General features: G+C 46.9%; 2 protein-coding genes across 3 annotated transcripts; one reads left to right on the top strand and one right to left on the bottom strand.

Moving 5' to 3' along the window:
* Positions 1-88: 88 nt before the first annotated feature.
* On the bottom strand, positions 89-4,840 carry LOC121622110 (WD repeat and coiled coil containing). 2 transcript variants are annotated; one of them, XM_041958952.1, is made up of 4 exons: positions 4,730-4,840; positions 2,051-3,989; positions 1,570-1,690; positions 89-1,085 (listed from the first exon to the last, which is right to left on the bottom strand). In XM_041958952.1, exons 2-4 carry the CDS (start codon positions 3,968-3,970, stop codon positions 892-894), a joined length of 2,235 nt encoding a protein of 744 aa, XP_041814886.1. In that variant the 5' UTR covers positions 3,971-3,989; positions 4,730-4,840; the 3' UTR covers positions 89-891. The 2 variants fall into 2 exon arrangements, with proteins under 2 accessions (XP_041814886.1, XP_041814887.1); XM_041958953.1 differs by lacking the exon at positions 4,730-4,840 and having other exon boundaries at positions 2,051-4,064.
* A 103-nt stretch (positions 4,841-4,943) lies between these two features.
* Positions 4,944-13,720, top strand: fkbp1b (FKBP prolyl isomerase 1B). Its single transcript, XM_041959151.1, has 4 exons — positions 4,944-5,377; positions 6,031-6,078; positions 11,776-11,888; positions 12,928-13,720. The coding sequence occupies exons 1-4, from the start codon at positions 5,341-5,343 to the stop codon at positions 13,054-13,056; spliced, it is 327 nt and encodes a 108-aa protein (XP_041815085.1). The 5' UTR covers positions 4,944-5,340; the 3' UTR covers positions 13,057-13,720.
* Positions 13,721-13,835: the final 115 nt, after the last annotated feature.

Raw genomic sequence — 13,835 nt, 5'->3', positions numbered from 1 at the left:
CTTTGCTGAAGAAAAATAAGTAACACACAAAGGAGTGCACACTAGTTATGCAAATTTAATATTCAAAAAGCTACCAAAAGATCTCTTTAATACACACTTTTACACTCATTTGGTCGTCTGAGGAGCTCTGAATGACACTGAACAGCAAAGACATGGAAGTTTCCATTGAGTCTTGCCCCCTCTACTGGTCAGTTGTGTTACCGAGCATGGTAACGTAACTGCCGGAGAAAAAGTGCTTTAGCTGTGCTCGCATCAACATTTCAGATGTCCTCAGGGGGCTGCATAACAAGGTTAACTTACACTTTTAAGTGAGACTATTCAGCATAAAAGTGCTAATTCAGAAACTTGATGGGTAAAATTGGAAGTTCATACAACTCATTTGCATAAGTACGGGTATTTCTGCAGTGCTTTGTTAATAACAAGCTCAAAACAAAACATTTACATTATGCATAAGCCTCTATGGGTTCTCGTACCAGGACGTCAGGACAATTGTAAACATGTCTTCACAACATCCCTAAAACACACTCAAAGCTGCTGGTGGAGTGCCTTGGCACCACAATTGGTGTCTTGCTTGAATGAAGGACCTCAGTTTCAAGACCTCGACAACTGCATTTTGTCAACAAAAAGAATTGAAGAAAAAACACGGCTCTGTGCTCAAACTTCTTTCAGGTACGCTTTCACATCAAAGCAGCAACATGTAAACATCACATTTGAATAGGCAGCCCTTTTAAAATCCCTACTGCTATTCAGTACAAAAATAACTCTGGTTATCTGCATGTTCATGCCACATCCACTCTGCCTTGCATACTGGCATCAAGTCAAATATATCAAAGTAACAAGGGTACAACTGCATGAGTATAAATAAAATAAAATGAGGTGTGCTAAGCGGCACTATATGGAGGCCTCTGTGGTTGTGTTTGGGTTTTGGCTGGGGGCCGGACTGGATGGGCAGGAGTTCTCTGGACTCCCAGGAGTCCGTAAGGTCGTTTTCCGCTTCCCGTTCCGCACCGTAAGCTCCTCTTTGGGCTTGAACGTGAGAGGCACGAAGCCGTCTGCATCTGCCACAAGTACGATCCACAACGGACCTGGAAAAATAAGGTTTAAGGACAGTCAGTCTGTGCTACGGCAACAAAACACTATGTACATTAAATGGTACTAAGCTGCTTTTGTTTAAAACCTTGTAATCTGGCCTAGGCCTTTAATCACTTCCAATTATAGCTTACGCATGGTAACAGGAGAACAATGCAAGAATGTGGGGTCGAGGATTGTACAATAAAATCTGATGTTCTTCATCTATTACAATTCTGAGTTCTGGGTGACTTGAAGGCGTAAAAAAGCTACATGCAGAGAGTTCGACTTGGACAACACATCTGATGACTTCCAGGTGACCTCGCGAGGGAAGCCCATCACACAAGCTTGTTAAAAATACTCACAAGGGGGAGACCCTCCTAAGAGGCCTTCAAGGTGTTTCCTCAAAGTAGTTTTAATGTGTTAATCCTAAACACTCCGTGTCACGGCGTGGTTAATCTAACAGGTCTTAAGAAAGCATCTTGGACAGGCTGCACGTACCGTACATCATCTCCACAATAGTTAGGTTGAAGAGTTCTTGGAGGGCACGCAGACACAGCTTCCCATCACACAGCAACACCGGCCTCCGCTCATCGATGAACACGTTTTCTGATAACTGCTTCTGCAAACGCACAAAGGACGACGAAGCAAAGAAAAGAGGAACAATCACCATCAGGACTAAAATCAAACAAGTCGAGCTAAATGCTCTTATAACAGTCAGCCAGTATCTTGATCTGATATCTGATAATTAAACACACTGTGCTTGGATTTCTTTGTGTTTAACACATTAAATGATTCCAGGGATTCCTGTTGCCTTATCCTCAAAGTGAAAACTGCAGCTGATTATGTTGTTTAAGCCTCTCTAAAGCGGCTCATGACAGAGATCGTAAAAAGAAAGGGATTCTCCTCCACTCGAGCTAGGGTTATTATCCCTGCACAGTCACTTACAAATACAGAGAAAATGTAGTGACTTAAACTGTACCTGGCATGTCACATTGACATAAGGGGGTTCACAGGCATTGGGGTAGACACTCAGGGCCTTCTTGCCGTTCTGGGTATAATCTCTGATTTCAGTCAGGCACTGCTGTACATCTGCAAAGCGTGTAAAAAGCCTCTCCATGTTGTGAACGAGCTGCTCCAGCGCGCGGTCCTTAGCGGGGCCCGGTGTCTTTTCAGGCATAGGCAGCGTCGGCTCTGTGTGAATCTTGTCCGACGGCTCGAGGCGAGGGGAGCTGGCCCGGCTGGAGTCTCTGCTGGCGTGGCCGGCCACCGCCAGGCTGGACATGCGGTTGACGTGGTCCATGTCGAAGTTCTCCACCGTGATGGAGGAGGCACTAGACAGGGCTCTGTCTGATGCTCGGTCAGAGATGTCCGCGGAGCTGGTGACGGGGCTCGGCTCGCTGCTCCTCACCTCCTCCACCAGCCTGCGCCTGTTGCCCGGTGAACGAATTACTCCCCCGCCAGGCAACACCAAGTCCTTTATCCCTGTGCGCTCCCTGTCATCCTTAGATAGGTGCTCCGAGTGCCTCCTAATCCCTGCGCAGAAATTAGAGGTGGACTCATGGTTGTGAGCAGAGGGGGATGGTGTGATAGGAGTCTCTCCATCGTACATCAAGTCTTTAGCTAAGAGACGGAGAATATATTTATCTGTGTTAGACGATGGAAGGAAGGCAGGGTCAGTGGACTTCTGCCTGCCCACCATCAGCAGTAGCATCTTGTCGTTGAGGAAGCAGACTCCTTTGGGCCTCTCATTTGTCTGCATAGAGATCTGCTGAATGTTTGGCATGGCAGAGGCTGTGATGCAGTACACAAGCACCATGTTGCAGGTGTTGGAAGCCACTGCAACTGTGGAGCCACGCGGGTCAAAGGCCACGATGTCTGGAACCAAAATCCCCGGGATGCTGACTTTGCGGGTGGTGGTGACTTTACGCTCGTAGGTGACCAGGATGAGGTGAGAGGAGTCCTGGCCAGAGCCTGTCATGGTGTCTCGACGGCGCAGGTGAATAAGGGGGCTGGGGTCGGAGCGACGGTGCCTCGCCAAGAGGTGGGTGAGGTCTAGAGGGCCTGAGCTGGGGATGTAGGACCTCTCTGATTCAAACGATCTTCTGCGTGAGTCCAAAGGGCTGTCGTCATCTGACATGACCACGTGCGAGCCGTGGCCTTGCAGGGACTCGCCCTCTGACGGCATGTCGAAGGCTATGCCTGCGTTTAGCCCACAGATTTTGTCCAGAGGCAGCTCTGTAGCCACGGCTACCTGCGCCTCCCCCGTGGCTTCGATAGCACAGATGTAGCCTCCCACATCAAAGATGGGGCAGAAGGAGCAGGCCACCAAACTCTTCTGGATGTCATTCCAGATGTAAGAGTGAAGAGCACTGCCTATAGCCACCACCAGGCGCGTACCATCCTTAGTCCAGCATGCACAATGGATAAGTCCACTGCCTCTGATGTCTGCTTTGGTTCTCCTGTTGTCCACCCTGACCGAAAACAGCACAGAGGTGTCCCTCTTGGTCAGCACGGCCAGGATGTCCAGTTTGGGATGCCACACGCAGCCTTGGGAGAGCAAAGGGAAAGGCTCACTCATCTCACAGGTCTGAGTGCACAGCAGCTTGTTCTGCTCGAGGGCGCTGAGCTGCAGTTGCCACACGGTGACATGCTTCTTGTGCTGAACAGCGAGCAAGGCGGGGGAGTCAGAGCAGCAGAGCGGGCCCCAGAAGAGGCCGAAGACGTGCTCAAACTGCCCGATGACGTTGGTGTCCCCAAACTTCACCTCGCCATTGACGAAGTAGAGAGCTGTAAGGCAGACCTGCTTGCCGTCCGTCCATGCTATCCCGTGCACAGGGTGGATGGCCTGGTGCAGCGTGTTGAGCCCCGTCCTAAGTAGCTTTGCCTTACCAAGATCCATCCTGGCCGGTATGAAGGAGCTTCAGAGAGAAAAAGAAAAAAAAGATGATGATCAGATAGTTAACATTGATGACAGAGACCTGTATCTGATCTGAACGGGTGCTGCACACAAGTAGCTATTGCTACCTATGCAGATTAAGAATAGCAAAAGCCTCTCTCCTGTCTCCTTCCAAGTACCTGCCTTAATCCCCTCTGCCTGAGCTGAGGCTGCGGTGACGAACTCTTATAGCTGCTTACGCCCCAATGACCTGAGCAACGTACAGGTCCTGTTAGCACCGCAGGGCATGAACAGCACTATGTGCTGAGCTGGAGTGTGTCTTGAAACTGCCATGATCGCTGTGGACAAATGAGGTCGTCCCCTTTTCAAACAGAGATTATGTTCCTCATTACGTGAGATGTCACACAGTAACACAAAGCAAACGGATTAAATTAGACGTGTGAGTTATCTTAAGTCTCATTCACAGTTGACAATCTTAATACAGAAGCACATTAACTTGAATATGTAAGCTAAATCAGAATGTAACAACTGTGTGGAGAGGTTATAAAAAAAACAAATACAGGAAATAAGAATACTACTTTCTGAAGCGATCTTATATTACATGTGTGAGGTTACTAACTTGACCATCACAATGAGACGTAGAAGTTTCACATTCATACTCAACAGAAGTCATTAGGCATTTAGTTATCCTTTATATGTAGCAAGCTAAGCAAAAGTTAGCGTAAAAATCCACACAATTTTGTAATTCTACTTTACGCGTACCTTACAAAATCACAGGCACATCATGTACAGTGCGTGGGACGCGGTGAAAGTGGCTTTTCCAGCTACTAATTCACGTTTTGCCGGTTGAAATATCGCCAACCATCATTTCTATTCGACACGGAAGTAAAACTAACTGACAGTCTCGGTGCATTATGGGATACGTAGTGGAAGCGTAAGCGTCTTGTTTGTGTCACTTTGTCCGCGCGAGGGCACTGCTTGCGCTAAAGACACGTGCTGGACAGTTAGAGGAATTGAAACATCAAAGTATTTACCACGATAAAGAAAATAGCGAAAATTAAAATTAAACTAGCGAAAGGTAACGGTTAATGTGTTCACTCGAAACTTAGTTCCGCGGCCGCGTTGCGCCAGAATTTGACAAAGCTGAAGACGACGTACGCGCTATCGTTGCAGATCTCGACGCTGTCTCGCTCCAAACTAGGAAATATCTTTGCTGTGTCTCGGTTGGCTGTGGCTGCTGGACTGTGCTGGTCCGTGAATGCATGGTTTCCACCGGTACAGCCCGACTTGTAGCCGCAAAACGGGTGACGCTGGCTGTTGAAACGGCTTTTTAGGCTGCATGTTTCAGAGCTTATCCTTGAAGTAGCACCACCATGGGCGTTGAAGTCGAGACAATATCTCCCGGTGATGGTAAGTTGATTTTACACGCTTGTGTGCGCTTTGATAAGGGGGTGGCGGTGGGGCTCGGTGGTTCCCCGGAATGTCGTTGAAATCTTGTTAAATTTCAACAAATTTACGTAAAATATGAAAGTCAGTGGCGAAGGAGCTAAAGCAGTGTACTCGTTAGATAGCTACGAACAAATAGTGTTGTTCGGGATATATGAGGGGTCTGTAAAGCTTTGTTTTTCACTGTGTTATTCATCATCACTTGATGCCCGCACTGCATCTTTCTAGAACTCTCCGCACTTAACTACTCTTACTGTTAAACGGGTTAAGTCTGACGAGCTTAATCAACAAGTCTTTGTAATTGAACATTAGCTCTCAGGTAGACACACAAGGCGTCTCTTGCTCGTGTCTCTCCGTTTAACGTACTAATAATGTAATTAAGCTAGAGGCATTTGATAGCCCCTCCGGAAAAAGGAGCCTCCAGGCTGAAGTTTCCTGATGACGACGAGACTAAAAAGACTCTGGCTTTCTGGCTTCAACATGTCTGCAGGCGTTAGAAAGGTGCCAGAACACCTCGGCAGACGCAACCCAGCCAATGTTAATCTACAAGATTAGCCTGGCAGCCTGCGAGGCGTCCGCACACACAGTAACACTTGTTTTCTCTCTCCTCTCAACAGGAAGAACATTTCCAAAGAAGGGCCAGACATGTGTTGTGCATTACATAGGTAACTGTCTCCCTCCAGACATCTGTCCTGCCTCCTCCTGCAGAGAGGAAATTTGTCCCTCTGTGGTGTGTGTTTGTGTGTGTGTGTGTGTGTGTGTGTGTGTGTGTGAGACACTTTCTGGAGCAGCACACAGCTCAGTCAGTGGCCGAGCTCTCGCAGAGACGTGCATGCACCTGTGTGTCGCATGATCATGCTTTTTCTTTTGACTGAAAAGATTTGGTGTCTCAAGGTGTCAGTGCCATTTTAGAGACGGTTGAAACTTGCACAGCGTGCATAATGCACTCCTGTACACACACACCCACACACACACATTCTTTCTCTTTCCTGTTTGTCTCCTGTCAGATTGCCCAATTTTGAGGCGGGGCAGTAAGATGCCTAGACGTTTGGGAAATAAATTTGGGTTATTCGGTGCCCCGGGGTTGGCAGTCCAGACAACTAGGTCAGACAGAAAGTAAACAAAGCCTAGTTCACATGTCATCAGCGTGTCTGGTTATCACAGCGTTATGACATGGTAATAAAAGTCACTGCACGCTTCGTGGCACTGGCTCTGTAGTAAACAGGTTTGATTGTATTGTATGTGCATGTGCGTGCATGCATGCATTAGTCTGCCGCCCATTCTTGCTGGGGATTTCCTCTCCATCGGTTAAAATGGGTTCACGTGGCTGTCTTAATCTGTTATTTATTACTCGGCTTAACTGACTCTTATAGCACTTAGCTTCTTGTAAGCTTTGTTCGACTGTCGTGTGACGAGAGTCCGAATGACACAGCCGGAATTGGGATAACAACTGCCCGTGCTGTGAGCCCAACTTTTTCGGAGCAGTGGAGAAAGTGGCCACGTTTCCCTCTGGGCCTGATCTCTGCAGAGAGCGGCCACTGCAGTGATGAATTATGCTATAATTGGAAATGAGACATCTCAGCATGTGAAGCTGCTGTATGGAGATACAGTACATCCCAGTCTGGAGTCTTGCGTAGAGAGTCGCTCTAAGCCCAGTAGTCTATAATTTGGATAGTACATTAACAAAAGCAGATAATGAGTTTTAGTCTCCATCAGCACCTCACCCACCCCCACACCAGGATTATGCTTATTTTGGATACGTGCCTCCTTGTTTCTCCGCCTTGTTTCCTGCACCCCATTGTCACAATCACATCAGCATCTGTTTTCTGTTGCACCGATCACATCTGTGAAAGGAGCAAAATTGTGCCATCTCTCCTTTTTCCTCCCAGGATTTAGCCATAAGCTCCTGGTACGTTGGCAGCAGTGACGCGCAGAATGCAGCGTCAAGCTAAAGCGAGGACCTCGCACAAACAGAGCTAAAAATATGTTATTGTATCAGCAGGGGAAACTTGTTTGCCGTGGGTAGATAGAAAAAGAATGCGCTGGTTTTTAGAGGTGGAGCTGTGCACTGTGTGAAAATAAGACCTGCAACACGGGCGAGGAGATTAGTTCAAGAATGTTGTTTTTTCAGAGGAAATTTGAGGATTTGTATTGTAATTAGTCGGGTTAGCTGCACAGTATGGACCTCACAGTAAGGTATATTGGTGTAGTTGGCCAGTGTGGGTTACTTGACCAAAAATTTGTACGAAAGCTAAACGACTGACGGTTAAAGATTACATGCTGACTGTTCAGGTTGGTACTCAAGTACAAGATTAGTTCAAGATCTGATGAAGAGATATTTCTAGTAATAGAGGTTAGATGTAGTTTTGGAACATAAGCCTGTTCAAGTCGTCCAGCTGGCTTTTAGTGCAAAGCCACAGACTGCACCCTCCACTGCACCGTACGCTGGTGTTAGATTTCCTGATAGCGGAGTCAAGATGAATGCTAAGGGAGCATAATGGGATTTGACACCACCGTGTATCCCGCTTTTAACAATAGGGAGCCTCATTCTCTCAGAAACCCTCTTGCACTCTCACTGCCGTGCCTTCTTGATCCTTGCTTTCACCTCTGGGATTTTAAACATGCAGACACACACATGCCGGAGCACACAGACATGCAGATCTGCGAGTGACCCCCCTCTGACGCTGGTGAGAGTTGTGGCTGCCCAAATTAGCAGCGCGCTCGAGGGCTCCGGCTACGTGAAAGTGGCAGGACAAGATAATTAGGGAAGCTGCTCGCTCGTTCGCACGCATTCTTGTCTCTGTCGTGCCTGGCTGAGGGTCTGTCGGCAGCAGCGGCGCACAGGCGAGCAGGCCGGTGCGGGCCAAGCTGGCCTGAGACGTATTGTCATCTGTTTTATCGGCCTTGCTTTCACACATGTGCACACACAAATGCAAGACTGGCAGAAAGCTTGAAAAGCTAGCGGTCAGTACGCTGATTCAGGGAGGGATCATAGATTTGATGAGATGTTGGGGGGTTAGAGGCTTCCCGGATCCTGTTTGTACGCCAGGCCGAGCCAGCAATCCTTCAATCACAGGCCAATTTCTCTGTGTGTCACTGAAGGAAGAAAATGGAAGCTGATCTGACATCAGTCAACATGAAAAAAAATTACAGCAGCCTGTGGCTTTCCATGATTGATGAAATTTGGCCCCAGATCACGATGATAGACAGCCCTGTCGGTCTCCACTGACAAGACGCATGAGCTTCAGGAGCAGCAGGCTTACTGCATATGATGTCATGCCTAAATGTGGACGTCATTCCTTACCATGTTTGAGCTCCAGACTTCACCATGAAACGTGCTTAAGTTGAGACCCGGTGGCCTTTGGTGTGTGACACAGAAATAGACTGAAACACCGGGTTGTGTGTCACGGGACGCCAAACTCGCCTTCCAAGGGAGGATGTTGTGATTGAGTGCCGTGGGAAGTGTTCAATCCCTTTACCGTAGAGGTAGACAAAGCAGGGAAGTAGTTTATGCACAGCTTCTAAATTAGGCCAAAAAAAAGCATCAGCTGAATCAGGTTGAGCTTTGGCTGAATTATGGCCTCCAGGTGCTCCGGTTGGAGAACAAATATTGAGCTGTCTTTGTGTTTGGTCGGCCTTTTTAACAGCTTGGAGTCTGATAGAAAGTATGCAGAATATCTTGACAGAAGAGATGGGCGAGGGGTATGACAGCGATGTCGTACTGTCCAGCAGACCCTGATGGTCCGCTGACCAGGACTGAACCAGGACACCCAGATTGACTGTCTGGCGTGTATAACTATCATATAAGACTCATTGTTAAGCCATTGCTGAGGATCGTTCTCATGCTGTCAATGCTCCAGCAATGAGTTGGCTAGTTGTCTTTGCTGCAGTTTGCTGCACTTGACATATTAATGAAGCGCGAGTAAGACTTGATTCTTTCCACTGAGATGAGCGTGCTTGCAGCTGTGAAACACGGCAACACATAAAAGTTTGTCGTAGACAGATAGCTTTACGCGTGTCTCGTTTCATCCACACTCAGGCCGAGGGGGTTGTTGTGCTGGCAGCCATCCTAGACGGGTTGAGGGGGGGGTGGACAGGATACAGTAAACGGAGTAAAAATAACCCCACCCTTGTGTGCCATGGCTTTTTGCAGATCAAGCCAGAGCAGCACCAAGTGAAAGCCTTTCATGAGGAGAGAGTGTGGGAGCCGGCCTCAGGAAGGGACGGCTCCAGCTTTATTTGTGCAGAGACCCCACCCATGCTTAGCTGTCCAAAGAGTGATAACGGAGCACTGATACAAGTGTGGTGTTGAAATGGTCCTGGATGTTTTTCTTCTCCTGCGAGATGCAGCCTGATGGCCACGAGTGACACATTTGTGCATCTGTTTAGCCGAGGTCTCTGCTGTGTTGTAGCAGGAACAGGTAGCGTGATACACATGTGCAGCGTCCAATTCCAAACCACACTGTAACTCAGTAAAATGCTGGACTGCATATTTCTAGTTAGAACAATGCTGCTGTATATTTTTTTTGTACAGGAAACACCGAGCAGGTGGTGTTTTGCTCAAACTGGTTTTGACCAGTTGCCAGTGCGTACCACGGTCCCCTTTGCTGTTAACCCCTCTGCTGGCCGGTGCGGCCTCCTCCAGTGCAATTGGATTTGTTTGCTCCACCTCTTAGCCTAACATGGAGCCTTCACCAAAGATTTTAGGTGCAAAATTCATCCTTTTACACCAGCAGAAACGCCCCAACCAGCCAGCAGGAATCTGTTGTGCAACGCTCAGAACGTGATCCCTCACTGGCTTCCCACCTGTGAACATTGCCAGTTCATGCTTCCTCGCGAGTTGCCAGAAACTGAACCAGGAGGGTTTTTGCCTCTCTGAATGCCCTGCAGCAGGTGGCTTTTGCCTCGGTGTGTGCACTTGATGACTCTGCGGTTGGACCGAGCACAGCCCGCTGATATCAGGGCTGCTGTGATTCTTGGAAATGGTGGACCTACTAAGTTTAGGTGGAATGAAAGGGGAGAAGCAGTACAGTACCAGCATCCATATGACCAGATGAGCCAGACGCTATCACTAAACTTCAGTTAGCACATATCTTTAAATGCCAAGTATTCACACTTCATGTAGTGGAAATTCTTCGCTTGATGCTACTTTGACTCCCTGCAAGAGTGAGAGAAGGTTTAAAAGTGACTATGGCTGGGTTAGGGTTAGGGTTAGGGTTATTATGGACAAACTCTTGAGAAATGATTTATGGCATTCAGCAGAAATGGGACATCTGTTTTTGTCTAATTCAGGGAATGAAACACCTTAAAGGTCACCATTCTTTTCCCACAGTGAATTGTCCATACTGACTTGTTATAGATGTATGATATGGTGTATATCTGCCAGAAAGCTATAGACAGTGTTGGCTGTTGACAAGGTTAAACTCATGTGATGGTCTCTGTACTCAGGTTGAAGCTAATCATGTAACAAAAATAAGCCAAATTCATGCTCATTATTTTGTAGATTCTGCTAATCCTCTTTGCTTGCTGGCGCCTTGTGTTGGAAAATGGAAATCTTTCTTCTCGTGACCTTAATGGTGGTTTGTGTTAGTCATTTAATATCCTCTCCTTGACAGGCGCTGCTCCTCAGCTAAAATTCACTGAATATTATTGTTTTTCTTATTACTATCTTATTGTTCCACAGAGATCCGTAGTGCACAGAAAATAAGAAACTGCTCTGAAGGCTTCATTGCTGATGATTTGCTCTCTTGGACGTCGAAGGGGTCGGAAAGGTCACATGAGTAGTAAGAGTAACAGAGTGGCTTCTGACGGCAGCTTGGATTCCCTCAAGGGAAAACATCAATAGGAAGTCAGTGAGGGCATTTTAAAATCGCTAATGAAGTGGGACAGTGTTTCTGTGCCTTTGATAATGCTTAATGGCCCCGGTGTTGCTATGATGTCTGAACGGTCGGTCAGTGTTCTGAAGGAGCGCAGGCCCGCGCTGCTCCGCCTTCGTTACTCGTGCCTCCCTGTGGTCTAGATACAGGCAAGCAATGGCCTAGTTAACTTCAAAAATAATCCACTAAACCAGGCCAGTGCTTCCTGATTCACATTCCCTTTGTTCATTTGGGTAATTGAAGCAGACCCGAGATCCTGATAAGACGCCCCGCCAGAATCATTCCTCGGGCTTTAATCTTAAAATTCCAAAACATTCGCTCTGGAGGAAAGGGCGTGAATTGATCTGGCACTGCACTGATAAATGAGGAAAAAAAAACAGCCATAAAAATAAGTGTGCACGAAGTCTTCATCACCAAAATTGTTTGTTTCTTAACCAGATGCTCCTCTCCTGTCCGAATTGTGTTAAAGCCATTTCTGTTCGGCAGGTATGCTGCAGAATGGGAAGAAGTTTGACTCCTCTCGAGACAGGAACAAGCCCTTTAAGTTCAAGATAGGACGGATGGAGGTCATTAAAGGCTGGGAGGAGGGAGTATCACAGGTAAGAGTCCTCGACACTTTCCCAGTGGCAGTGAAGGGCTCGTTACATTAATGCACCTCATTCAGCTTTTTTTTTTTTTTTCTGTAGCCAGAAGTTCATATATTCATTCATATTTGTGATATTAAACCAGATCAGTTCGTTACTGCTCTTATTCTTGCCAAAGTTGCATTGTTCTGTAGTGATAGTGTCAAAGGGATTGACTGTTTTTAATAATTTTGACTCTGACATCTGAGGCTTAATAGTCAATGAGCACATTTAAAGCGATACTCCTCACAAAAGTGCACGCTTTTGACACCACCTTTGAAGCCTAAATGGGCTCAGTTTGATAGTCAAAGGAGTATCGGTGTAATGTTTAATTTAAAAGACGCTGCCATCCTTTTCACAAAGCCGGGGTTTGCTTATTGTCAGTCTGCTGGGTTTAAGTGTCTGGTGACAGGAATGCAGTGCAGTTCACGGTTGCACTTGCTGTTTGGCCATCAAGTCCCAAATCTTGAATGCAGGATTTTCCCGGAGGAGCTCACTTCCAGCACAAAAACTGCTGAGACCGCATCAGCATTCAGAAAAGTCAATATAGACGGGGCTGGATGTGATGCGTTTGAAGTGGCTGTGTGTTGATTTTACACTCTGCTGAAATGAACCGAACCCAGTGGCCGCCTCAGCATTGGAAAAAAATGATGCATCTCTTTGATCAACCCTAATGGAACACCCACACGAGTGGTTTCGCTTATTAATCAGGCTGATCAGACTAATGCTCAGCTCGAAGTCGAGCGGAGCCATGCTGGCAGTTGCATCACCAGGTCACCACCTTCAGAAAGCACAGGTGTAATAATGGAATGAATCATGGAGCTGCTTCAGTTTCAGGGTCTTGTTTATCTGCACTCACAGTCACACTGTCATGTCTTACTGGGACACTTGAACCGAGCGTAGCTAGTGGTAATGTTATTAGGAATACCTTCTGTTTTTCCTGCTATGACAAATCTACATTATGCAGCATCAGCCGTATACTCAGTTGTCTTTTCCCTTTTCTCCCATGATTCAGATGAGCCTGGGCCAGAGGGCAAAAATCACCTGCACACCAGATATGGCTTATGGAGCAACAGGCCACCCCGGGGTCATCCCCCCGAACGCCACGCTTGTATTCGATGTGGAACTGCTCAAGCTGGAGTGAATGCCCGGGGCTAAATGCGAAAGGTTGAAGGTTAATGAAGCTGCGTTCGCCACAACCTGTTTCCACAGGGAGACCATACTCGGCTGCTGCCTCCCACCATCCACATACTTTTCTTCTTCATTAATTTCTACGGTCTTCTTTAGTTCGATACTTAAACGTATGTACTGCTGCTTTGTCGCCATCTTGTCATAATAGATACTGCAAGAAAACACACACGCCATTCTTTGGTTTCCGTGCGTTAGTCAGAGATGCTGTTTTGTTGAATTTCATTTAAAGTTGTACATTTTGTTGAACCATGAGGAAATCAGTCATCTGATGGAAAGCCGTACTACATTTCAATCAGAACATATACTGCCTTACAGTTTCAACAACAGAGGAAGGGTACATACTGTATGTTGAAAGAACATAACTTCTGCTCTGTATCTTAACTGGGCATTATATACCACTGTCTGCATTGCCACTTTGATAAAGGTTTGTCCTGCTGAATGCTCTGAATGATGTTGCTATGTTTAGTATATTTTATATCCCTCATAAACATTTACTGCAAGTGTGCCCTATCCAATCTAACCCAGTCCAATACTGTACATAACTCTGTAAGAGCCATTGCTACTATGACAGTTTATTGACCAACTCTTGAATAAAAATGGCATGTACTGTGTTGAGATATCTGTTTCCTGTGTGTGATTTCTGAGTAGGTGATCATATAGAGACTGCAAAATGAGTTGCTTTATGTTTGGCAGGAGGTGTGACAGGGGCTTCTGCAGCAACAGCGCCCCCTA

Source organism: Chelmon rostratus, chromosome 18, assembly GCF_017976325.1.
Source record: "Chelmon rostratus isolate fCheRos1 chromosome 18, fCheRos1.pri, whole genome shotgun sequence".
Taxonomy (NCBI): domain Eukaryota; kingdom Metazoa; phylum Chordata; class Actinopteri; order Chaetodontiformes; family Chaetodontidae; genus Chelmon; species Chelmon rostratus.
This window is presented reverse-complemented; position numbering and strand designations above follow the sequence as displayed.

What these genes read in the sequence shown, in the direction of transcription:
- LOC121622110 (XM_041958952.1), bottom strand. Translation starts at nt 3,970, where the DNA reads ATGGATCTTGGTAAGGCAAAGCTACTTAGGACGGGGCTCAACACGCTG. An exon ending in ATGTCAATGTGACATGCCAG is followed by an intron (nt 1,691 to 2,050) that starts GTACAGTTTAAG and finishes GTGCGTTTGCAG; the next exon opens with AAGCAGTTATCAGAAAACGT. An exon ending in TATTGTGGAGATGATGTACG is followed by an intron (nt 1,086 to 1,569) that starts GTACGTGCAGCC and finishes TTATTTTTCCAG; the next exon opens with GTCCGTTGTGGATCGTACTT.
- fkbp1b (XM_041959151.1), top strand. Translation starts at nt 5,341, where the DNA reads ATGGGCGTTGAAGTCGAGACAATATCTCCCGGTGATG. An exon ending in GACAATATCTCCCGGTGATG is followed by an intron (nt 5,378 to 6,030) that starts GTAAGTTGATTT and finishes TCCTCTCAACAG; the next exon opens with GAAGAACATTTCCAAAGAAG. An exon ending in GGGAGGAGGGAGTATCACAG is followed by an intron (nt 11,889 to 12,927) that starts GTAAGAGTCCTC and finishes CCCATGATTCAG; the next exon opens with ATGAGCCTGGGCCAGAGGGC.